The following is a 25,842-nucleotide window of genomic DNA, read 5'->3' as shown; positions in this document are numbered from 1 at the left end:
CAGTCTATGCATACAACACTAACAGAATTATTCTGGCTGATACTCATGCTGACATATTCCGGACTGCTGAAGCACCTCTTCCCTCTTGCTGGTTACTCAGGCTTTTGATCATTTCTCCCGCAGCTGGCTCTGTACCAGAGCAAAGCTGCTCAGCATACAGAAGCTATTATAGCTGCCTCCAGTTTCCAATCCTTAAGAAGACACATGCAGTACAGTAGAAGGGCACAGAGTATGTATGCGCTTAAGTCAAAAGTTTTGTTGCAGCATTGTGACAACAATTGCAATGGGCCGACTACTCCATTGCAGAGTGATTGCAGGAGGAGGAGATTATTGCAGCAGCTTGCTTCAATCCTGTTCCTGTCAGCATCTCGCAGAAGTTCAACAGACTTTTTAGAGCCCCTCCAAAGCTCTGTTTCTCCCCAGTTACAGGAATAATAAGGAAGATAAGTGGTTAGGATTTCTTTCTACTTTTGGTTAGGAAATACCTCCCTGAAAGGGAATTACTGCTTCTTCTCTGAAACCTCTGAACCAGTTCAGTTCCACTAGTGGTTCCACCAGTTTGAAGCCACCACAAAAATGTATTTAGGGAGGACTCTTGAACTGACAAGAGCTAGGGAGATCCACAGAGATTCATTCAAAGAGGTGTAAATGAAAGTTGGCAGATATGAGTCTCCCAAAGCAGTGAAACAACCTTTGCCATACCTTTCCGAGATCTCTCTGTGTTGTTCCCAAACATGTCTGACAATGCTTTTTTTGGAGCCACCTCTCTTGCATTAATGATTTCCACTTTCCCTTTAAAGACAGAGCAAGGAAGATGGTGTTTTAGCTCTGCACTCAGCACCCAGGCACCATCTCTGCTGAAGAAGTCTGACCATTGGGAGCCAGTTTCTTGGCAGTTGTTTTAAGGACAGCCTGTTCCCACAGAGGCTGGGAGGGTCAGTCTTCACCCAGGTAGGATAAACCACCTCTCTCTGCTTTAGATAAAGCAACAGTTCCGCAACTGTTCCAGCCACATATGGCCATGTCCCTTACCTGTGCTGCTGTAGATGGTAAAGAAGAGGCCCCCACCAATGCCCATGCTGTGAGCGTTCATGAGTCCTACGCAGAGCAGAGCTGCAATTGCTGCATCCACTGCTGACCCTCCTTGCTGAAGGATGTCCCTGTGCAGCAGAAAAGGCATCTTACAGTGACATGCCGCAGTGTCTCAGTGCAGCCATCTTGTCAGAGCAGATACGACCGATCTGTCATGCACCACATTTGCCCACACGTTGTCTATAGGATCCTCACAAATATGAAGTTTTGCAGTTCTGTCACCTTAGAGAACAGACCCTGATGGGCTGAGGTGCAGACCAGATCAGCCCTTGTTAAAGAGGCATCTAGACTAGTCTGAAAACACTGAGATATGTCAGAACATCTGCAAGGATTGACATCCAAGACACATTCACTACAAGTGCAAAATGACAATTCTCCAAGGAGGCTGAAATCAGCTCTTGCACCTAGAAATGGAGGACAGCTTGACAAATAGATTTTAAAAGGAGCTTGAAAAGCATCATTCCCATTGTTTCTATGCCTGGGGGATCTTTGCCCACTCTACTGTCTTTGAGTGACTGCAGTAATATCAGTCAGGCATGATAAGAACCCAGGTTTTATTCTGCCTTCCTCATTCCACAGGGAGATTAGAGAGTATTTGTGCTGTGCAATTGCCAGGGCTGCACTCGGACACCAGAGGAAACAGCACAGTTTTGTCTTGTGCAAGAGCTATCAGAGCTAAAGAGTGGCAACAGAATTATCAGGTACCTTCCAATTATTGAGCACTGCCCCGCATCTGTAGCCACAGCTGCCCTCTTGTAGATGTGTGTGTCCCATGAGTCATGGCGCAGCCCGAAGAAGAGTCCCAGGAACAAGATGAGTCCCAGCAGGGCTGCAGACAGAGCTCCAACCACGTAGTGCTTTTTCATCTTCCTGTAGGAAGAGACAGCATGATCAACCTTGGTGTTTCTGGGCCACATGGGAACTAGTGAGCAGATGATCAGGCACAAGAGCAGTCTTTTCATCTATCCTCTTTCAGATCCACTATTTCCCCCTGAAAACCATCAGCTCTGCCCATGGAAGGGAGTTTCGGAAAGAATGGTTGGAGGAGGTTGAAGACCAACTCTGGCCTTTCCAGTTACACCAGTGTGATGTCCTGTTTTGAAATGAAGCAGAACATCAGGAGGGAAGGAGATGTTCCTGAGGGAAGCAAGCACCTTGCTGCCACTACCTTTCAATGGTGATAGGACAATTACTCTTTGTGACTTTACACTCTGAGGATTCTAGATGCTCAGCAAACATTTAAGTAGCAGGTCAGAGCACTGGCCATCCCCTTGCTGCAGTGCTTGGGAAGAGAGAGGCCTAGTGTCGGGTTGAATTTGATCTAGTTCCCAAATCGAATTAGCAAGGCCCATCAGAGGCTTTGCCCCCTTCCAGCACATGCTGGCGAGCCCTTTGCCTCATTTGCAATGTGATGGAGTCAAGGGCCACTTCCTGTCCATGCTCTGGAGGCTTTTGCCATATGTTCAGCCACCTACATTGAGCTCTTCCTTCCTTCTTTATACCACATAGAGAGACTATACATGCGACTTCTTCCCTCCTTTCCAGCCCTTGCTTTTTAGCAGGTTCCCATGCAGTTCTGAGTTGCCAGCAGTGAGAAGCCACTTCCTCCCCCTGAACCTCTCACTGAGTGGCTCTTCCAAGTATTTCCTCACTCAGATGCATATCAAGATCTTTTGTATGGGCACCACTGCCACCATTTAGCTATGCCTATGCCACTGCTGTGCAGGACGTTCTACCATCTCCAAAGCTTTTACCAGCTTCCTCTTTACCCACTACTGGCATCCCATTTTCAGAGTGATCTACTTCAGCGAGCGCCCCAGGGACTTCTAGAAGCCCATGAATAATGGCTCTGAAGTGTTACAGTATAAGCAAACCAGTAGCTACCACTTAGGTGAGAATCTGTTTTGTAGCACACAAGTAATCTCATACACCAAAAAAAGCAGCAATTTCATAGGTGAGAAGGCAAATCCAAAAAGCAGAATATAATTGTAGTAATGACTCGTGTCATATTTAGTGGAAAAATTCAGAGCTTTAGCTTCATGCAACCTTCTAAATGCCATTCCTGTGAAGGAGCCCCTGCCCAGGAGGTTGTCACTGATCAGTGCAACACACACCTTCTGTCACTAGCAAGCGACCTTGGCCAACCTATTTGGCTCACTCCAGTGCAAGGACAGCACCCACTCCTGTACAAGGGCCCTTGGTCAGAGCACCTTTCCAATGAGCTTGCTGCTTTTAGAAGACGATGTCCAGTGCTCACGTCTCCGTGCTTCCCAGTGCTGCACACAGCCGCCTTGCACCTCATCCACACTCTCGGGCTGTATGATGTTACTGTTCACCTGTGGATCAGCACAGGATGCCAAGGAGCTCTGCCACAAGTTTATTCTGGACGTGCACCAGGATGAGTCAAGAGCTACTGGAGGGATGGAGAGTCATTGCCACTTTGTTGAGACTGATTTTTCATGAAATACAGCTTGAAAACCTATTCTTTGACCCATTTCCTTTCCCATTACAGGACTGTTTCAGCAGAAAGACCCAAAGTCATCATACCACCTTAGGGACCGATTTTCCCCTGCATAGTACAGCTTATGGGTTTTCACCATGACTACTGTACTTTTGCAATAGGCAAGATACCCTTTACCTCACCGAAGCATCTGCTGTCCTCAGAGACAAGCCAGTCCGTGGCATTGTGGGTGAAAAGCACAGCTACCACTCCCACTCTCCGTGGACATTCAATAGCCCAAAGCAGAGCAAACTCCAACAGTCAGAGCAGCATTTCGTGCCTTGCTGCAGCAGCACATGCAGGATTAGGGAGCAGCGAGTGTGCCAGCACTGAGCTAGCTAGAGGAAACAGGCTAAGCCAGCCAGACTGAAATGCTTCTCAGAAGGCGGAGATTAGCAAGCACTGCCCCCTCAGCCTCATCCCCACTCCTGTTATTTCCAATGGGGAGAAAGCTGTTTGCTGTCCAAACCCTCTACCTGTGAGTGTAGCATTAAGGATGCCTATCTCCAAGTAATTCAGCTCAAATCAGGATGTAAATCTACCACGTGTCCTGTTCTGTATACAATTTCAACTTGGGGCAGTGAAAGATAAATGGAAGAAACCTCTTTCCGGGTTCAGTACTTGATTTACACTCAACTACATTTAAGAGAGACCAGTGGCATGTTTGCAGAGCAGCAACTGTGCAGGGAAACAGAGAAGCCTTTATGTCCCCAACAATAGCTTGCACACAGCCTCAGAGTTTAAAGACAGTTTTGTTTGTTGGCAGAGAGAGTCCAGCTTCAGCACTGGCAGTCTCCTCCAGGCTTTACAAGAAATGCCATGGGATCTTTTATCTGTGCCCCAGCTAGGCAGAAGGCACTTTTGTTTCATCTGAAGGCCTCTCTCTGCTGGGCTGTGTTGTGAGCCTGAGGTGACCCAAGCCCAGTAGCCGGTGTGTTAACCCATAGGCTCCTGGCTGGGGCTCCAGTCCTCCTCCATGACCGGGCCTGCCCAGCTGCCAGATGACAGTACGGAGCTATCACCTGGCCAGGCAAGGTATACTGAGAGCAGTAGAGGAGAAGGGGAAGTCTCAGATGGCACCTTTGTGCTTACCTTTCATCTCTGGATCTGGATGATGCTCACAAACACCTCTGAGACCCTTAAGCACTCAGCTCCCAGTGCCCAGCTGCTGGTGAGCACTCAGGCCTTGCAAAGGGCCCTCCAGCCCGCCTCATACACTGCAGGCATAGTCCCCAGCCGGCTGGCAGCCTCCAGAGCAAGGACGTGACATGCACCTATGGGGGCAGGAGCAAGTGCCCCGGCTGCACGTGAGCAAGGGGCAGCCGATTGCCATACACTGCGCCTGCACTGCAGCACCCTACAGTGTCTTCCTCCAGCTGGGCCTCTGGGACCAAGCAAGGGAGACAGACCCGTAGGCCAGAAAAAGTGAACACTCCTAGTAAAAGTGCATCTGTATCAGGTTGATCCTGCTGGGGAAGAAGCAGATGCAAGATCTAAAGGTCTGCAGCTTTCTCTTCTGCAACAGCAGAGAGAGCCAGCTCAGGTGAGAACCGTCCTCTCTACCTTGGCCTCCAGGTGAATTCCCATAAGCTCCTTGACCTCTTTTGGGGCCCAGTCCCAGTGGGAGGCATCCCTTGCACAGACCTTACTGCCTTCCTAGCTGGGGCACAGCAGAGAGCCAAATAGGCACTTTGTTTGTCATGCGGCAATCGGGAGATAGACCAGGAGCCTGCAGATATCCGTGCTCTAACCTATCTTTATTTGCCCTGTGTCCTGGCCAGGTGCATTATAGGAATAGCCTCTGCTCAAAAGTCGGGTCTCCGCTACAGCTTATTTCCAGGAGTGTTCAGAACAATCGTTGCATGCCTGCCAGCAGGCACACAACCTGAGGCTCAGACTCCCCTGCCTATTGTCTTCTGAGGTTCGTTTTAACCTTCAGATCTTTGCCAAATCCAGCCCTTTGAAACCTTGCACTGCAGTCACACAGTGCTGCTTGGCAGTGGCAACGGGCCTTCAAGAGAGAGGGGCTATAAGGCCATTAAAGGCAATATGATTGCTTCATATTTTCGTAGAGGCCCAAAGGCCAATGCTAACCAAGAAATTTAAAACCAAGCCTGATACTCTGTCTTAGTTTATATGGACAGAAAGGCAGGAACAGCAAGTCGAGTTACACCTGGATGAGCAACCCAAATGAGTTATATTCAGATGTGTCACAGTCTTCATAACCTTATTTAAATATACTATTATTTTTGAATTAAAAGACCACCCCCCCAAGGAGGGGGGCTAGCTAGCATCAGACAGAGGACACAGGGTCTGAGCAGCTCTGCCTGACAGGGCTGGGAAGTGCCATAGAGAAGAGGAACCTCCTAAGGTCAGGAAAAGCCCCAAGAGAACTGAAAGAAAGGGAGAGGGGTTGGGGTGCCAGGCCAAGAGCAGGGAAGAGAGAACTGTGGATACCAGGGATAGAAAAGAGGCCGGGCAAGGTCAGGCCCTGCCTCGTTCTTGAGTGAAGCAGCAAAGAAAACATTATCTGGCAATGGCTAAAACTTTAACCACATAGTTTAACCAAAATTCTGCATGAACACTCCTCCATTACGCAATCTGCAAGTCTTTGCTTCCAGCAGGCTAACAGATGCCATAACCACCCAAAGGCCAAGGTATAAACACATTACACAACAAGAATTGGGTAAAGATTACAAACAGAGCCGTAACGTCAAAGCCACCTCCTGCCTACCAGGCTAGAGCTCTCCAATTGTAAAGAGGCCTTCGCATCTCACCACAAATAGTCCCAGAGCAGAGGTGGACAAGGGTTGCAGGCCATGCATACCTTTACTCTTGGACAGAACTGGGAAGGCTTCAATGCAACATCTCTACCAACTGACAGGTTTGAGTTAGCCCAAATGGCAGAGAGCTTTAACTTTGTTCAAGATCACATTCACTCCTGCTCTTCTATGGCTTTATTAGGCTAGATACAAGCTTCCCTGAGCGCTCTCCTCTTAAGAGTGATTCCAAAAGAACAGGGTTTGTTGCCCTGTGCCTGATGTCCTGTACTCCACACACAGAGATCTGACTTTCCTATCTTCTGCTGCAGCCTTGCCCTGTAGTTATCACAGGAAGATAAGAAGCTAAGCTATTTGAGATTCTAATCTACAAGTTCATGTGCTAAATACTTTTTCCCTCAGGCCTTTCGCTACAACTTGTAGTAGCAGTCACGAGGATGCCTCTGATCAGGACTCTGGTTCTGCCAGCAACCATGCAGGTGGACAGAAAAGCTTCCCTGAGTAGAAATCTCCTATCTGATACTGATCTTCATGGGGGCTAGCAGTCATTTTTCCTTAACTATTTCTATTTTGTCCACATGATGTTGTGTAATGGCTATGTTATTAACAACCACCTCTCCTTTCTAAGGAAATCACTCCTGATTCTAGTCTTAAGCAGCTCTGTAGAAATCTGTAACTCAAATACTGAATTATCTTGAATTCAAAACAAGCAGATATTTTAAGTCTGAGTCAGTTCTTGGGCACACAATGAGATAGAAGCTATGCTCTCGTATTAAAGTGGATTTTAAAATTACTAAACTCTTGGTTTTTTCCATCAGGAGATATTTAAGTTTTAAGTTGAAGAGTCTTATGCCGTCTTCATCTCTACCACAGAGATAAGGGAACTAAAGCAGAGTTCAGACAAGCCATGAAGGAGCCCAAAGAGGCTTGAAAATTTAGATCTAGCCACTGGGGCTGCCTGGGGCTGGCAGTCCTCCAGCACTGGGTCTACCCTCCTTCCCTATTAGGGGAATGTAGTAATTCCATTCAACACAGTTAAAAGCCTTTCTCATAGATAGCACCTCCCAATCTGCACTACCCTGCTTGCTGCCTCCCTCCCCTCAAGCTCAGATTAAGCCTTTAACACCCTCTTTAAACCTGGCATTGAGGGCTCTATGTGTACAGATACATTTTTAGGGAGAAAGTGAAGATCAGCAGTCCCTACTTAAAAGGGTGATACAAAGCCAGAGATAATCCACCCTGAACTGAATTGAGTCAACGCAAGTTCAGCTGCAAGGCCCCTGAAAAAAAGCAGGCTGTTTCAGCTGGTTTTCAGGTATGCAGCTCTCAAAGAGCTCCTGTAATCAAGACTCGCAACTCCTCCATAGCAATTAGGTTTTCTGAAAGCTGATGACACGTAGTCTATTCTGTCCAGTATAAACTCAGTTACTGGGCAAGAGACGCTAATTTCTTCCTGAAGCAACTTTTCTACCCTAGAACTCTCAAGGTTTCATGTTTTCCTGCAGAAATTTTAGCTTCAAATCCAACATTTTTTATTTTAAGTGACTTCAGCATATATTAACAAATGGAGAAAGGCAGAAAGGTGGAATAAGTGAGAAATGACCAATTTCACGTGGTTTTCACAATGTTTTCTAGTTGGGGACCTCCCAGAAATCCAAACCTGGAGTTAGAATAAAAAGTTCAATCTTAAAAATGCAAAGTTACTAAAACAAAGCTATATAAATTCATTCAGAACATCACTGTTACACTCCCAATTTATAATCAAGATGTTTCATTAAAACAGTTTTATTCTCCCACACTTTGTAAAAGATGTTTTTGCATGCTCTGCCTCCATTAAACTAGAAGCTGTTTATTAGACACAGGCTTACTCAGGCTGAGCAGTCAGGTATTATCATTCTCTTTTGGCAACCTTTCATCCGATATATTTAAAAAGTCTAATTGTCCCATGTTCTGTTATATAAGGAATCCCACACAGCACTTACAGACCAGGGGTAATGGCTTGATGAGGGTCATTTCTAATTCCCCCTTACCTTTGAAGAGCATTTGCAGGTCCGTCCTGTCCTTTCCCCCAGATCTTTATTTACTGACACATTTGAAATCCTTTCTCAAGGAGTGAACCCCTTTTTAGTGGCAATATGCCCTTGTAGCACTAGCAGTAACCATTTAAAACTCTCCTTAGCATTCCATGCTATTTGATGTTTGTACTGCTCTGCTCACGGGGGATTAACCCAATGAAACTCATTATGTTTGAATTCACAGTACCAGAGGAATGTGTAAAGTAGTCATTGACTAGATGAAGAGTCAAGAACCCACACCTTTTCACATGCATATTTTAGCACTCACAAAGGATGTGCATGACCTGCAGAATCATTCTTTGTTCTTGGACTCAGCTACTACGGTAGTGTGAATGCAAGTTTCCCTACACCTATTCGCTAGCTCTGATTAAGCACCTGAGCAGATATGTGGTCATCTTAAGCAGAAACCTGCTCCCATCTCCGTGTAGTCGCTTACCCTCCCACCCCTCTTGCCAAACCAAACAGCACCAGGGCGGATCACAAAGAGACAGAATCTGAAATGTGTCCTAGACTCACATGCCCCAACAGATCTGGCTGTGATTGCCTGTGGCAGGAGTACCCCGTGGCCAGCGTGACCACCTCCACTGCAGGAGCAGCTGAACAGCTCACATCGCTGTTCCTCAACAATCACAGCTCACAGCCAAACGCTGCCTTAAGCTGCCCTCCATCTCGGGTCTGACAAACGACGGCTCAGACGCTGCCTGTTCTGCCACCCTGCTCCAAAAGCAGCACCCTCTGGTAGGGAGCATGGCAGAGCAGACAGCTAGGGATGAAGAAACCTGCCCCCCATCGCTAAGCCTCACTGAGGCTTTTAAGCAACAACCCTACATGTCGGTTTATACCAAGTCTAGAAGTGCAGTTGCAGCTCAGAAGTGCATCTGGCATTGAGCAGCATAGCATAAACCCTCATAGCAACCCAGCTTCAAGGTGATGAGCCGCAAAAACTACCTTTGAACTCTAAGGACTCAGCTGCTAAAGCTTATGTCAATTCTGCTGTATGTGACTTGCTAGAAACATCAGAGCCAGCTTTGAACTAATTCACTTCCCAAGGGCTGCACGCCCCTCCGAAATGCAGCACAGGCTAATCACAGCTTGCCTGAAACACGGGTGCAGCAAGGATGCAAGCCCACATCTCCCAAGCTCAATGGCTAGCCAGCAGGCTGTCCTGCAAACCCAGGGTGAAGCAGAGTCTGCCAGGGTGCACGGCACCACCACTAGATGCTGTCGTTTGCTTTAGCAAGCAGGTTCAGTTGAGCGGTTAATGTCTCATTTCCAAACCTGTCTGGCCCCTCTGCCCCACTCCAACCTTTGATCCACTGTGTCTTTAGTTATATCAGAAGGATGGTGGCTACATTAAAATGAACCATTAATAAACTTTCACCCAACTCCAACAGCAAAAGTTTTGGGGAACATTAGCTATGCTTTCTGTGCTTAAAACTACTATCGCTACTGCTATTCTGAATAGCAACAAAATGGAACTCTGTATAGCATTTACATTTAACAAAAATCATTAATATAAAACATAAGTATTCCAGCCTCGAGAGAGTTGGAAGGGATTTAATGCATGACCATCTTTCAAACCGGACTTTCAAACGCCCCCTTCAAGACATTGCATCAAGAGGGCTGGTCCCTCCAGCTGTATTGCTATTGTACAAGTAATTTTGAGCAAAAGGGGAAGCTTTCTGGAAAGTAGAGACTGGCACAGGAAACAATCTGCAGGCTCAGAAGGATTTGATGTATCTGCTGTTTCTACTGGCCAGTCTAAAATACACCTTCAGGGTCCAGGCTATATTCAGTTGGTAATACATACTGCTCTCACCATATCTAATTTGATATATGAGACATGAGACTCGCAATGCTCCAGAGGCAAGATTATCACAGGAACTGTGCCAACACAATCTATCTTTTTTTTTTTTTTTTTTGGGGGGGGGGGGGGGGGAATCTGTCCTCTGCCCTAAAACGAACTGTGCTTTCAGTCTTTCATACCTTTAATATTAAATAAGGCATAATTTTAGGGGAATTTAACATACAATTGCCAAACTGAACCCTTTTCATATGTTACTAACCACATTGGCATGATGGTACCAGCTTTGATGCTTAATAGCAATTTGAGGGTCATAAAATTATGTCCCTGAGGTAGGTTTAGGGCAGAACAGAGTCTTCTGTCACCATATTCATCTCTGGGAGAGTGTGTGCTGGTTGGGAAAGGCTGCTAGCTGTAATTCCCTGGTTGAAATTATAGCTATCCAACTGTTACTCTTTGCTTCCCCTTGTTGAAAGGCAAGTTCTATAACAGTGAGCCATCAGAATTAAGCAAATTCCTATGCCCTTGTTCAAGGGCAGTGTAGTCTCATCTGTGGCACGTTCTTACCAGCACAGAGCTGGAACAAGTTGGGCACTCCACGGCAAGTTACTCTTTCACTTATGCACAAGTTGACGATGGGGTCACAGAAAGTTGAGAAACCAACTTAGTGCTTCTGATAGTGTTAACATGTGCATAGCAAAATATTCACCTATCTCATTTCAGTAGTATATAGTCTTTGGGAATTGTCACATATCTCTGTCTATCTATTAGTCTAATAGATTGTCCTGTTATAACTCAACCTTGCATGTTTAAATTAACAAAGCCATCCCTCTAAAAGAAACCCCATAGTTAATGCAGGTGCATGATTGCCTTGTTGACCTCAACCCATTAAAAAAAAAATTCCTTCTGTGAGGCTTGCCATCTCTTTCTCCAGGTGATGTTCACGCCATGGTCAACTTCAACATGTTGAAGAAAATTTGCATGCAGTATTACATCGAAACATGAGCAGCAGCACGTCCCCTCCCTTTGTCCCATCTGCTGAAGAAGCACGTCAGTGCATCAAGCAACGTGTTCACTGCCCTTACAAGGAACTCGGCAGATCCTGAAACACATCAAGCAACCTGAAGGCACTTCTAGGCAGTTTCTCTTTTTACTTCCTCCCTCACTCCTTAATGATTGTCTGTTGGAATTTCATGAGGCAACACCAGACTGTTGACAAGACAGATCAGGCAACCACACCTCCTATTCACACTCCTCCTTTTTATTGGAGGAAATGCAATCCAAAGTCACTGTTTCCGGATACCTTCATTAATGCATTATTGGAACAGATACTGTTATGAAATATCCTCATTTTCCAGCTCAGCTATTTTGTCATGAGGAAGCCTTTCCTCTCTTAACGTAACAACGTAGCAATCCAAAATCATCCGAATATCAGCATAAGATAATATTTTGAGTGCTCAGTAACAGATGGACCTTAGTAAGCAGTGAAGTCTTCTTCCCACTAGGCATGAAGCAGAACAGGGATGGCAGCGAACACCAGCCTGCAGTACGTGAGCCGCACAGAGCAGCACTGTGCTGCTGTTACCAGTGCGCATCCTGGAGGAGATCAGTGCTGGACATCCACAGTTACCTACAACAGAGCTGCTGACACTACTCCCCGGTATTAACCATGAAAGGTATCTGCTGTCTGGCAGCAAGTAACTACATAACACGGGATTTGAACCCTAAAAGATTACGTTACGCTTCCCCCCTAACGTACCAAAGCAATCGCTCTGACCACACCCGCCCTTCTGCCTCAATGCTTTCAGCAACTCCAAGGCCCTTCCTGGTGACAGGCAGTCACAGATTAAACTTGACCTGACTCCTTTTTCCTATCCTAGTCTAAAGGCATGTCCTCACTGAAGGCACCATTGCAGTGTGCTACATACGCACATCCAGGGTGATGAGGCCTCTTACTCCCAAGGGATGAGGGCAATCCCTTGACAACTTTTCCCTGTTTGCCTCAGAGTGTTAAAGAGGCCTCAAATAGTCCTTGTCTATAAGGAAGAGCTCTTGTTTTCTCAGTAATCCTCTAAACCACCTGCTTACCAGGGCTGTACAAGGATGTCCCACTCACACCCTCAGCAAGATTCAGAGCAAGTGAAAGTATCACTAATCAGCCACAGATTTCTGTTTGTGCCCCCCCCCCCCAAATTAAATATAGCTGCACTGATAGTACTTTGCCTCACATACCTGCCTCCCCTGGTAGGCAGAACAGTAAGGCTGGAAAAGGGACCTTGAATTCCACTCTGAGGAGAGGATTTGATCACCCAGACTAAGATGAGGTTTTTCTCTTCAGCTTTAGGGTTCAGAAGTAATGGAGTCCCACCACAGAAACGTTCAGGCACAAGTAATAGATGGCCCTAGTTTTAGCTAAACATCATGCCAGAAACACTGATTAAAAAAAAAAAAAGTATCTGTGCTGAAAAAGCCCTAGAAAACAGGGCACTAGAGGAGACCCCAAAGAGAAAAGATACTTTAAGAAGCGGAAAAGTTACTTGGCCCACAATGGATTAAGCTGACAAAGGGCAGGGACGCAACAGCCCACTTTTAAAGCTAAAGATAAATAAACAGAGGTGTGTTCATAGCCGAAGCACCTCCTTCGCTCCTGGTGAGAGTTGCTCCTGCTATAGTCTACCTAATCAAAGAGGAAGGAACCACTTAGCCCTTATGCGCTCATTTTAAGATGCCTGGTTTCCCATAATCAGCCAAAGGTGCATGCTCCTCCCTGGGGCAAAGAAAAGCCAGGTAATGAAAGATAACTGGTAAATGTAGAGGTTTATTAACCCTTTTTTTCCAGTCACATGGGCCAGTTTTGTTTAGCTCCTGTTACCCACCAGGTAGCTGTAGCGGTGTTACTGAGACACTGTTGTGGTACCACAGCTGATGGGGCTCTGAGGCGGCTGGAGGCTTTGTTGATTGCCATACAGGAGCAATGATTTGCCTTTGACAAAGGCAACTGAAATATATTTAAAAGGGGAAAGTTTTGATAAAGCCTTTTGAGGCTGTTCTTTTCTAACACCAAGGATTCATGCCACAGGCATATTAATATTTAAGTTATTACAATCCCAGTGAATTCTGATAAAATTTTTGTAAGGCTATTATGATCCTAATGATATTCCAGATGTATAAAGGATATAAGTCTAAATGAACTGATGATTAGCCAGTGGTATAAGATACCCAAAAGTATTGTGACAGGTTTACTGATATGTAGATGGGATGGCTTAGGTTATAAGAAGGGTCATCTCAAAAGCTATTTCTTGAGCTTTCCTTGAGAGAATACCTTCTATATTTGTGTCATCGTGCTCTGCTAGGCAGAAGAGGATGTGAGCATGCAAGAAGTAACAACTTTATAGAGGGATTTTGGTTTGTAAGAACATTTCTTTGATCTTGATGATAAAGGATCTTAACTTTAATTCCTGTTTTCTGTTCAAGATGGTCTGTGCCTTTCTATAGCAACTCGGTATGTCAAAGTTGAACGTAATAGTAACAAAGGTTAACTCATTAAACCTCATCTCATTTCAAGCCCTATCTGACAATAAATGCAAACCTTCCAGAAAAGCGTGACACTCCTCTGATCACAAACTTTGTTCTTCTGTCACCTTTCTGCTATTATATTTATCACCTTTCTGGTACCAAAACTCAGTCTTTACTCCTAAATGTTATGTTAAGCTCTACAGTTTCCAAAACCTGTAATAATCTGTACCATTTCTCTGTCAGCTTTATGAAGCCCGTTCGTCTTTGCAAACCTTCTCTCAGATCACCAGAGGGACTGTTTTTGCAGCTAACAGACCTACCTTTCCCCATAGCCCATAGGCTCAGCAACACAGAGTCCCACAGGGCTTCCCTCAACCTCACCATTCTGGACTAAATGAGGGGAGAGGGCTCCTGGGGGAAAAGAGGGGAGAAGAAGAGGGAATAACGTGAGGAAAAAAAGGAGCACCAGACTGATGGAAGAGAAAGAGAGAGGAAGAGGGAATGAAAGAAGCAGATAGGACAGAAAAGAGTAAAGAGTAGACAAGGAGGAGAATAAAGGAAAAACAAAAAAATGATGCCCAGTCTCTAGGCTGGAGGTTTTCTCTTGTTTAGCCTGACTGGTGCTGCTGGCCTCATGGCTCTTCCTTTGCACCCACCTTGGAGCTCTCAGATCACAGGTTTTCTTAGTCCTTGTCAGAGGGTTTGTTTAATGTTTTGTGCCATAGCAGCTGTTTGTTTATTTTATGCACCGTAGAGCACGTGGACATGAAAGAAAGAGATTCCAAAATAGCAAAAGGACTCAGAGCTGGGTTCACAGAAGACGTTTCCGCAGACTTCAGCAGAACTGGGAAAAGAGCTCGGTTCTCAACCAAAAAAGGTCATAGCTACCTGCTTAAATTCATCTGCTTTTGCTAAATTTTATATATCAAAGACTGTATGATAGCTGAGTGTCATAGTTGCCATGGACCTAGTGTGAATAATCTGGTGTCTCCTGGAGTGCCCATGCTCACTGTGCTGCTTGTTGAAGAGATCTGCACCAGGAAATCCAGCCCACCACTGGGACCCTGGGCTAGAATAAAGAGAATAGCCCTGGTCCCAGAGAGCCTGCTTTTCATATACTACAGGAGCTGCAACGCACAGAGAAAACAGATATACAGGAACAGGGTGGATTTTCACCAGAGGATGTTGCAACTCTTCCACCAGAGCGGTCACAGGTGGTGTTGGGCTCGGCAGGTTAGTAATCAGCGTAAGGTGGAGATACTGTAGCACAGGAAAGAGCCAAACCAAGCACATAAATGAAAGGGATATTCTTTTTGTTCCTGTAATAAGTACAGAGTCTCCTGGGGCTGTGCCAGTGCTTCATATGTCATGTTCTGTGTCCTGAGCAGAATCTACCCCTTCTCACACAAATACAGTTGCCCTTGATAGTTCCCTGCAATAGAGATTTCTACGAGAAGAGTCAAGCATGGCCTGCTTGGTTTATTTCAGGATGTATCTTTCTGCTTCACAAGCCAGTTTCCTCATGCACCACTAATCCCCTGATGCCTGCTCTGCTGAGCACACGACACTAGGAGTAAGATCTCTTTCCCAATCTCCGCATCAGGAGCTGTATGTTCTCCTCTGCCCTTAGCTGAAGGTATCTCTCTCACCACTGCCACTCCACTGTGCCTCTGGAGGACACGCCAGCACCCTCCCAGTGTCGCTTCAGCCATTCTGGCTCTGCACCCACCCCCTGGCCTTCCCCTTTGCTACAACTCAAGAAACCTGCTTGAGCTCCCATCCCAACAGGGTCTGCATTTTCCAAGCTAGCACTTAGGAGCACAGAACAGTGTGGAAAGAGGAGGTATGCAAGATGCATAGATTTCAGCCCACTGCTTAGACCCAGGCTTCTCTGCAGAAGACTGCTTGCAGTGGGACATCTACTGAAGTCTGAGAACTTCTATCCTTCAGGACCCCGTGTCATCTGCCTTGCACTGTTTGCACAGCCCTGACCTCTCTGGTAGTTTTGAGAGTCTTTCCTGTGTCAGACTGACTGCTAAACTGGCACTTCTCCCCTCAGCATGCCACCTCACCCGTACTATAACCAGAGACAAATTGTGCAACTCAGTCTTATGACCCTAAATATCAACCTTTCCAGCCCAATAAGGAATGATGACCCAACACCATGCTGGGTAGTAGGTAGGGCACTTTCAAGGGTTGCAAGGGTCTTGCAGACATTAAGATAGCTTGCCCAAAGCTGTACATCAGTTATATTGACAGAATTGATAAAGATGCCAGATTACTAGACTCTCAGCTCTGTTCTCTGACCTCAGTCAGTAAACACAGTTCCTCTTATCATCATCAGTTCATATGCCACTGGCGCTATCAAGCCATAGCGCTGATCAGTAAATCCCCTAATGGATGATCCGCGGCTGTCAGGTTGTCTGGACAGAGACTCTGCTGCCTATGACTTGGCCTTCATCCATACGGAAGTGACTTAAGAGAAACCAAAAATGACACAGTAGGTCAAGATCTGGCAATCCCTATAAGAGACATGCTCTTGCTCTTCAAACCTGAGCCTGCAAGCTCATGAAAGAAAGACACCTTGATACAAATGTGATTAAAGAGCTGAAAAGACATGTAACAGAAGGAAAGAAATAACTGCTATATTTCATGCTCCAATCCCACCAAAATACAGAGATGAGAAATAAAATCACACAGATTACTCACTTCTTTGAAAACTCTCTTCTTCCTGGGTGTAGTTCTCCTTCTGCTAGTGACACCAAAAGAAGGTGCTTCTGCGCTTTCTGCCCTCTTGCCCCTTATTCCTCAAGGATTCCCAGAAGCAAGGTTTCAAAACCAAGATCGGTCATGCAAAGCTGAGTGGCAGCAAGACTTTATATATGGGAGTGGTCAGAAAGGGAGGTGAGCACGTGATGTAAAGAACTCATATCTTTGAACACCAAAGGCATGTCACCCTTCCCCCTCCCCGTCCCTGAAGAATTGCTGGCTCACAGGGCAAGCTGAGAACAGAGCAGTCACATACTTTCTGTGCCGTAAAGGGAACAGCACACAGCGTGGGGAGCGAGGAAAGATCTAATTTGAATGGGGATGATACTTTGATGCTGGGTAGTCCCAGGAGTCAATCTACACTGGAAAAATCATTTCTTTTCTTCATGCAAGGAACAATATTCTGCCAGTTGCTGGCTTTGCCCAAGGCACAAGCCCTCGCTGAGAAGGACACCCTCTGCATTAGGGCACTGTTACCCTCCTGTCCACAGCGCTGGGGAAAGCCCTGCTCCTGCACTCCTCACAGCATGCTGATGCTGATGCTGGAGGGCAGCCCAGCACTGCAGCTAGAGGGGCCAGGGGCCTTGCGGAGGAGAAGGAACATGCATCCCATAAAAGGTGTTGTCCTGGACACTGACCTAGGATGCTCCTGAGAGATACATCCTGCCCTTCTCCATCAGAGGAAGTCTTGTAGCCTGCGGATGGAGAGGAAATCTCTCAAGGATGTACCACTGCTCTCCAAAGGAAAAATAATTCATTTTCAACTTCCTTTGTTACAGTTTTGTTGATTCTTCACGGAAGGGTTTGTTGATTGTAAAAGGCTGTATCGTGCATTAGGACAAGGTTTGACAGACTCAGAGCTTATAAACTATTGGTCAAATATCTGTAGTATAGCTGTATAATAGGAGATGTCAAGTCTAACAGATGACATAAGTGTCTCCTCAGCTGATGTGACTGAGAAAGGCAGCAGCCGTCCCAGGTTTTGGCAAAGTGGAGCTTGTAGACTTACCATCACTTGCCAGCAATGGCACCGAGGTCTGCAGGACTACGCACCCGCAGCCAAATAAACACCATCAGCTCATAGCATTGAAACGTCACGCTAATAGGAGCATCCACGGCTGGTTCTTAGGTCTAGGTGGGGAAGGGAGACATGGGAATGTCTCTCCTGCAAGTAGAGTTGCTTGCACAATTCATGGTGAACTGCATTGGGGAATGAGCTTTCTTTTTCCCCTTCCTAGGTTATTTTTCAGCCAGATCATCTCCCCTGTCCTGTTCATGTACACTGTGGCAGCACAAGGAAGGGAGACGCTTAAAGCGCTAGTAGGAGCATTCCCATGTGCCAAATCATGGCCTGAATCTCATTTACTCTAAGGACTTGTGCCTGCTCTGACCGTGCCATAGCAATCAAAAGCAGGTACGCGTCTGAGCTAGATCCCCTTCTAACTACTAGAGAGGCAGCTCAAGACAATTTTTCAGATCTAGGACAAGCTAGTTTACTCCTCATAAGTAAGATTTGCAGGGCAGTGCCAACAGTGAGCAAACTGCAGAAACATGATCTCAGTAACTGTTCCTGCTTGTTCTGTTGCTTCGGAGAGGCCTCAGCTTTGGAGCTGCTGGGATCAAAAGAGGACCAACCAATGCTGAATTGTTCAAGTGTCCTTATCCAATGAGAAACCTGCTCCCTCGTCCCCGGCAGGTGTATTGCGGCACAGCCACGACTGCAGCGGTCACCATCTGTCCCAGGCAAAGCTCCCCACTTGCCTGAGGTGCAGGGCTCCTTTCACAGGGCATTTTGGAAACAGCCTGAACGTTTGCTAGGTGAGTGGTGGGGCAAGTTCCAACCAAATCTGAAGCGCAAAGAGGAGGAACATAGTCAGAATAGCCCCCTCCCCTATTTCTCCACTGACACTGATGGTAGGAGAAGCAAGCTGTGAGGTCCCAGCCTTTTTGTGTAAACTGGATACAACCTGGGCTCCCTTAGTTTTAGTGGGGAGCGAGCCCCCATCCCTAGCAGACCTGGGCACAGCCTCTGCATGCAGCCTGCCAGGCCGTGGCCCCTCCTCTGAGCCCCTGGCCAGTGTCCCCAGGGGTAAAGAGAGGGGGGACCAGAGGAGAGCTGGCCCGGGCAGCGCGAGGGCAGGGGCACGAGAGCCGTGGGAGCGGGCAAAACCGCTACCAAATGACAGCCTGAGCTTCTCACCGCCTCTACAGAGAGATGCCCAAACTCCACAGCCCATCCAGACTGCCAAATTCTTCTGGTCGTTGCAACAATTCTTACTACTTAACAGCGCTTTAAAGCTATTGCCAGGGCTAGAGGACCTTACAGCCCAACACGAGAAAAGTATTCCTATCTTCCCTTCAGAGACAAGGGAACAGACACAAAATCTTGCGCAGGGCTTCAGAGCAAATTAGTGCCAGGGCTGGAATTGGGAATCTTTCCCCCACCTTCCTTTTCGCACGTCGCTAGACATTGCCTCTCTTCCCTGTCGCGTGTCTGATATATACATTAAATCCAGACACAGTTGGAAGCGACAACTGCAGGGGCTGACAGTGATCTAACCGCACAAAGCCTGCAGCGATGTGGGTTGTTGTTTTTGCTGTTTCTCATGGTTTTGATTTCTCCTCCACTGTAAACAGGAAATGAATAAAACATGAAGGTGGATCTGTCTCCTTGGGAAAAAAGACAGCAGGTTAGACTGCAGCAGAGGAGCTGGGGAGAAGTTCAAAGTGTTGCCACTTAATGGCAAACTTGCAGATTATTATAGTAAGTTGCTGAGTGACTAATTGCTGTTAAAGTCTAACCAAGGCAAGAGAGCCCTAACATCAGAGGGACAAGGAGTTTTCCCAGGAGGAGCCAAGGTCCACCATGGAGACCACCACAAATCTTCCTGTCCAGCCAAGGAGCAGGTCAGACGCGCACAGCCACGAGGCTCCGCAGTTATTCCCGGGCGGGAGCGAACGCAGCCCCCGGGGCCGAGCCCGGCGGAGATGTGTGCGCGCAGGCGTCTCGGGCCAGCCGCGCTCCTCGGGCAGCCTCACTCACGACTTCTCGCCCCTTTTCTCAGCGGTTTCCGCCGGAGCAGCAGCCGTACGGCTGGCGCCCGCCTCCGCGGCCGCTCGGGTGCTGCGTGGGAAGGATCTGCGCTGCCTCCCGGGAAGGCTTTGGACAACATGTGAGCGCAAAGGGGCTACGCGCTTTACGGCGCCCCACCGCCAGCCCCCGCGGGGCAGCCCAGCTCCGGGGCGAACCCCAGAGGCGAGAGCCGTGTAGGGCAGGGGGGCTCCGACTTAGCTCGGGAGCCGCCTGCCCGCGCCGGGCCGGGAAGAGGGTCCCCGCCGCCGCCCGGGCCGTTCGTACAGCGCCGCACGCGCGCCCCACCAGGCAGCTCCTGCCGCACGTGAGAATCGGGACTTAACAGCTGCCTTGCCCCAACGGCTCAGCGCCTCCCACTCTCCACTTGCTCCAACCACAGCCCCTAGGAACCAGGGGGATTTTCCCTCCTGAAGACGTTACTCCCCGCAGCTCCGAGCAGTCCCGCTGGGACGTCTCCAGCCTCCCAGTTCGTCCAGCTGAGGCTCCGGCAATAGGGCTCGCTTCTGCGCGGCTGTTCGCAACCCAATAGCTTTGCCCCTGGGAGGGAATCGCACAGCCCAGATGTTGTCTCGCTGAAAACGTCCTTGAGCCGTAGCCCGAACCTGGGGTGGGCACTACTGCGTAACGGGGCCGGCTCCTCTCAGCGCCTGCTTCACCAAAGCACTCAAGTACCTTCATCTTCTACCAGCCCCAGGGCATACGCAGAAATCGCTGGCCGATTACGTGCTTTCCCAGCACGGGGGCCACAAGTTTCATACAAAAAAAGGGGAAGGAAGAAAATAAAGAAAAAATAATAATCCTTTCCCCACTGCTGCCTTCCTACTATAAGGTGGCAGCGAGGGACGTCTTCCTAAAAGGGAAGAACGTGGACCGTCAGTCGCAGCGCGAGCCCACGGAGACGGAGCCCATCCCGAAGGGCTTCGGCACCCGCCCGCCCGGACGGACGCGGCAGCTCGGGTCCCGGCGGGCCGAGCTCGCCGCGGGGCGGCACAGCCCCCTCGGGCTGCCCAGCACGCGCAGCGGGCGCCCGCGGGCTCGGGCAGCGGGCTCGCCTCTGGACGCGGGGCAGAGGCTGACGCCGGGGGCGCTGGCCCGGGGCCTGACCTGTCCCAGGGGAGCTGCAGGAGCTGGAAAGGGTTTTGTGAAACCTGCGACGGAGCCAAATCCCGCTGCGGCCGTGCGTCGGTCCCTGGCGGACCCCACCGCGAAGCCGCCCAGCCCCGCGCGCCGGCTTTCTAACTACCGTTTCTGCCGGCGGAGCCGCTGCTTCCGACAGGACGGATTGCGTTACTCGCGGCTTCTTTAAACGGCGCTCGGAGTTGCACAACTGCTAATTACGACGAGGCAGCCGCCTCACGGCAATTACAGCTGGGACGGCGCGTTCGGCCGGCCGGGGCCGAACCCGAAGCCGAGCACCCGCCTGGCCCGGGGACCCGTCCCGCCGCGGGGACCCTCCGCGGGTGACACGCGGCCGGCGGGAGGACGAAGCTCCGATTCGGGAAAGCGCACCAACGCCGCCTCGGTTTCCAGCCGGGTTTCCTTCCCGCTGAACTCCTCCGCGCTCGGCAGGACGCAAACATCCTTCCACGGCTTCCTGACGCCCCGGCCTGGGGTCGGGGATCGGTCGCTTCACGGGGCGAAAGGTGCCGCGAGGGGCAGCAGGCGCCGGGGAGCGGCGAGCGCCAGCCCCAGAGCCGCCGCCGCGCCGCCCAGGCCGAAAAGGCCGCTGAGAGCTCCCAAGCCACCCTCAGCGCCAAGACAGAATAAACGAACAGGAAAATGTACGTTTCAGAGAGGCAGGGCCCACCCCGACAGCGCCCCGCGGAGCGGCGCCGCGCCGTCATCCCGCCAACAGGGACGCGCTCGTTTGGCCCTCGGACAACCTCTCCCACCGGCTCCCAGAGGCGGCTGTTAAGCTGCGCCGGGAAGCAAACGTCAGGGAATCGTTTTGCAATCCAATACAAGCTACAAGGCAAGCGCGGACGGTGTAAACTTTGGGCGGACAAAAGCTGGGAGCGGGGCGCGACAGCCATGCCTCGGCCCCCGGCCGAGGGCGACCCAGGAAGCGGCCAAGGCGCTTGGGGACAACTTGCAAACGGCTGCGAAACAGAGCAAAGACGAGCAGATGAAACGCCACAGAGCAAAGCGTGTGCTAACGCCTGGCCGGGGTGAAGCAACATCAAGTACAGGTACGTAGCGACGGGCTTGAATGAGTAGCTCTTTTCACCACCACCAAACCTCTCATACAGATTTTTGCCAAAAAAAAAAAAAAAAAAAAGGCAGCAAGAAGGAAGCAAGATTTTGTTCGCTCCTAATTCATTCCCTCTTACTTAGCGCTTATAAATGAAACGGGGTCTGTAGAGAGGAAAAGCACTTCTCTGAAAAGGAGAACAGAGGCAGAGCGAAGAACCCGAGCTGGCAAATCAACAGCTATAGAAGTGCACTGAAAAATAACAACTCCGGACAAGGAACTGAGCAAAGAAATGGTGCAACGTAAAGATTATGCCCAATAACCTATACTTACACTGAAAAACAGAGTGTTTTGCAGCCGAGGGTGCACGCTTAAAGGAAGCGAACGGAGCTCGGCTCGGAACAACACTGAAATCCATCCAAACAGGACGGTTCGGCTCCAAGAGAGCTCAGCGTCTTGACCCGTTAAAACCCGCGCGCGCCGCGCCAGAGCCCAGCGCGGGGCCGCAGCGCCCGGGAAGCGACGGCCGGCTCTCCCCGAGCCTTCCTCTCCCCACCTGCAGCGTAACGTGGCCCGGCCTCGACCCCCCTCCCGCCGCCCCGGCGGACGCACCTGGAGCTCGGCGGCGTTTTCCCCGGGGCCTCGCAGCGGTCCCGGCACATCCCTCCCGGCCGGGGGCTTGGCGCCTGTCGCGGGGCAGAGCCACCTCCCCGGCGCGGCCGGCCCTGCCCCTGCGGGCGAGAGGCTGGGTCAGTCCCACTTCTTGGACTGGGCGCTAGATGGCACAGGCTGGGAGGGAATTCAAAGGGAGCCGGGGAGCAGGCAGGCCCGGGCAACGGCGCCCCGACACCTCTCCTTCGCCCAGTGGGACGACGCCGGGCGCTCGGTCCCTGCCGTTACCAGCGTCTTTCGCCAGGTCGCTCCTCCGAAGCCGGTCGCTCTCTTTTCTCCGGTTTTCTTCCTGCGGTCACAGAGGCAGGACGCGTGTCCAGCCTCATCTTCCTCAATTCCTTTGAGGGGTGGATGAAATTCCTTACGAGTGATCCGGGTGGACTGATGCAATGAGGCACACGCCGTCTGAGCTGTGCAAAACTGCTGCGGTAAGCGCAGGAAAGGCCGGCGCATTTTTTTACAGTGAGAAAGGAAGGAGGGGAAGGTGGAAGGCTGCACGTTGGCCTCTGCTGTTCTGGCATGAGAAAGCCACTGTACTCCAAAGGCCAACGCGCTGAACGGACCCGACGGCTCGCCTGGCGGAGGCTCCGGCCGCAGCGCGCGCAAGGGGCGAGCGGCCGGCTCGGGGCACGAGGCAGATGCGGCACGCGCGGGCGTTGTCCAAACCAAACCTGACCCCGGAGGAGCCCAAAACGCCCTTGTGCTCAGCAGCCCAGCGGCAGCAAGCGCTGCCGGCGCGGAGGGGCTGCCTCGGAGGAGCCGGGCGGCCGACGCAGCAGACCCCCAAAGCAGATCGAGCGGGCTGTGTACTTGAGCGAACAGGAGAAGGAAAAGAGGGGGAAGAAGGAAAGCTGCAAAGTTCAGGCCACTTTTACGTACGTACGAGAAAGCAGCTGAAGACCCATCGTTCTTCCTTCTTTTGGCAAAGCACCTTCAGAAACCGTCTCCAGGAGTTCCCCCAGGCCTCGGGACAAGTTTGGGGCAATGAAGCAGCTTTGCCCTGAGTTCAGCAGCCCCTGCAACACAGGCCGCCCTCTGCACGGCCAGCGCTTTCTCTCTGCCCAGGTCTGCTCCCCTCCGCTCATGCAAACCTTTACGCTATGTTCATTTTCTTTGGCCCTCCACATTAGAACAACAGCCTTGAAGAAAAACTCACGGGCTTCACTTCTTTTCCAGCACCAGGCCAAGGCCCTTGGGGTTTGGATGCTGCATGCGATGCATGAATGCAACCTGGAGGCTTTCTCTCCGCCTGGTTACACGGGGAGCGATTTCCCGGTGGCCCAGAGGCCTCCCGGGCAGCACGGAGCAGCCAGGGGAGCCCTTCAGGCAGCGCAGACTGGAAGAGACCTGCTTCTGGACACCCGTGTGATCCCGGGCTCCCGGGAACAACCCGGCTCGGAAAGCTTCCCGGGACGAGGAGGAAACGCTTCGGAGAAGGCTCGTACGCTCCAGTTGTGCCCTGAGCCCTGCTCGTCGCATCCTTCCACTATGTTTTAAGCCCTTGGTGTTTCTAGCTACGAGACGTCTTCTCGGCACTGGAGTTAGATGGAGACAAACGAGCGGAGCTGGAAAGGAATCGAGACAGCTGGGCACTCGCCCGGGGCAGCTTCCGTGAACTGCCCCCGAGTTTAAAAAACATCCTGCCCTAGCAGAGGAGGCTCGCGAGCGCCTTCTCCAGCGCCGCACGGCGCGACCTCCCGCGGAGGGGGAGACCTCTGGGCCGCGAGGGTACCGGGTGCCCTGCTGCTACACGCTGCCCCTGGCCGGCCGTGCGCCCCGCTCCTGCCCGCGGGACGGCAGTCCCCAGCCCGGCTTTGGGGCGACCCCCCCCACCAAAAGGGAGGAACTGCATCCTCGCGCCTTGCCCGGCCTCGGCGGGAGGGAGCAGCGGGTGGCCCCGGCGGCCGGGGCACGAGGCGGTCCACTGCGCGCGGGTCCGCTCTGCCCAGCCGGCCGCGCCGCTGCCCGGGAGGCCTGGGCCGGCTCCCGGCGCTCTCGCCCCGCTGCTAAGCTGCCTAGGGGCCCCGCTAAGCTGCACGCTTAGCAGTTGCAAACTCCAGAAGCGGCTTAGCGGCGCCAGGCGCTGCCTTCAGCCTCTCCTGTCTGGGCTTAAGAGCGTTTAATTCTCTTACGAAACGGTAACTCCGCTCCATAGCCTTAAATTCTGGAGGGCTTTTTTTTTTTTTTTAAAAAAAAAAAAAAAGCTCTTTAGAAACGTTTTTATGAGAGACGTTAAAAAGGGGCTCCCCGGGGGAACGCATGCCCAGGGGCATTTCAGGTCCTGCTGGGCTTTCCTCCACGCTCTCCCCTGTCTCAGACCAGCTCGGTAGCGCCTGGGGAGGTCCGAGGCCTTTCCCTTGCGAAGCATCAGCGCCCCCGCGGAGCACTGGGGACCTTCCCTGCGCTTGCAGCCGCGTTGTCCGGTCGCACGGCGAGCACAGGACTGCGGGCTGTTGAGGCTCTTTACGCAGGCAACGCGCAGGCCAGCAAATCCGCCTTCCCCAGGCCCTGCTGGAGCTCGATGAGTTTGCTCAGAACGAGCAGAGCAGCGCCCGTAAATTCCCAGCGGGTCTCGGTCACGTCTAACGCCACGGCTGCACGGATGCACCCCCAGACCTGCAGCACCGCAGCGCGGCACGGCCCCGTGGGTGCAAACAGCGCCTCAGCTGCAAGAGGGGAAAAGGCTTAAGGCCTAATTAACATTACATGGGACGTTGCTACCGTCACTTCGTGCAGCGCAGGGCGTCAGCAGGGCCTGTCTGCCCAGCCACGGCTGCGCCGGGGACCCCCCAAGACCCCAGTCCAGCAGAGGCTGTGGGCGTCCCTCCTCTCCCCACCTCCGTGGGCTCCACGCTGCCGCCGGGGGGTTTCTGCTCTTCCGGCCTTCCCCCAGACCGCGCTGTCGTGGGAGGACGGACGGACCTTCTCCAGCTCGGGGGTGCTTCATTCAGTCAAGGGTTCACGCGTGCTTGGGGGGCAAGAAAGGGGGGGGCCGGTAGGTCTGGGTCCGGGGGTCGGCAGGAGGACATGGGGCAGCGCTGCCGGCTGCGGCGAGTCTGTGCTGGCAGCAAAGCTGCGCGCGAGCGGGTATCCCCCGGCCGCGGCTCCCTCCCCGGCAGGAGGCCGGCTAGGGGCTCTGAGCCGTCCCCCCGCCCCAGAAACAGCAGCTCGGACAGGCTGCTCCGCAGGCACAGCAAGAGCTGGAGCCCCGACAGCGGGAGGCAACGCAGCGCCCGGCAGCACAGCCCTCTCCCGCCTCTCTCCCTTCTTAAACCTTTAACTAATCGATTGCGTTTCCAGCCCAGCAACCACAGTCAAAAAAGCAACCCTCAGCGTACACGGGGTGAAC

The 25,842-nt window shown here is 51.0% G+C and overlaps 1 protein-coding gene across 12 annotated transcripts in view; it reads right to left on the bottom strand.

The window, feature by feature from the left end:
- GGT1 (gamma-glutamyltransferase 1) overlaps positions 1-25,842 on the bottom strand; it is a 56,107-nt gene that overhangs the window by 10,412 nt on the left and 19,853 nt on the right. For 3 of the 12 annotated variants that reach the window (XM_068910668.1, XM_068910667.1, XM_068910675.1), the window contains exons 1-4: positions 22,434-23,676; positions 1,798-1,962; positions 1,033-1,160; positions 703-792 (exon numbers count right to left, since the gene is read on the bottom strand). In XM_068910668.1, the coding sequence (XP_068766769.1) occupies positions 703-792; positions 1,033-1,160; positions 1,798-1,962; positions 22,434-22,483 (433 nt within the window). In that variant the 5' untranslated portion in view covers positions 22,484-23,676. Of the gene's footprint in view, positions 1-702; positions 793-1,032; positions 1,161-1,797; positions 1,963-3,730; positions 4,320-16,476; positions 18,203-18,981; positions 18,988-20,873; positions 22,389-22,433; positions 23,677-25,842 lie in introns of those variants that run through there. The other 9 variants (XM_068910669.1, XM_068910671.1, XM_009687403.2 and 6 more) reach the window with 9 other exon arrangements.

The sequence above is a fragment of the Struthio camelus genome, chromosome 17, assembly GCF_040807025.1.
Source record: "Struthio camelus isolate bStrCam1 chromosome 17, bStrCam1.hap1, whole genome shotgun sequence".
Lineage (NCBI taxonomy): Eukaryota > Metazoa > Chordata > Aves > Struthioniformes > Struthionidae > Struthio > Struthio camelus.
The sequence above is the reverse complement of the archived record's forward strand: the minus strand, read 5'-3'. Positions and strand labels throughout refer to the sequence as shown.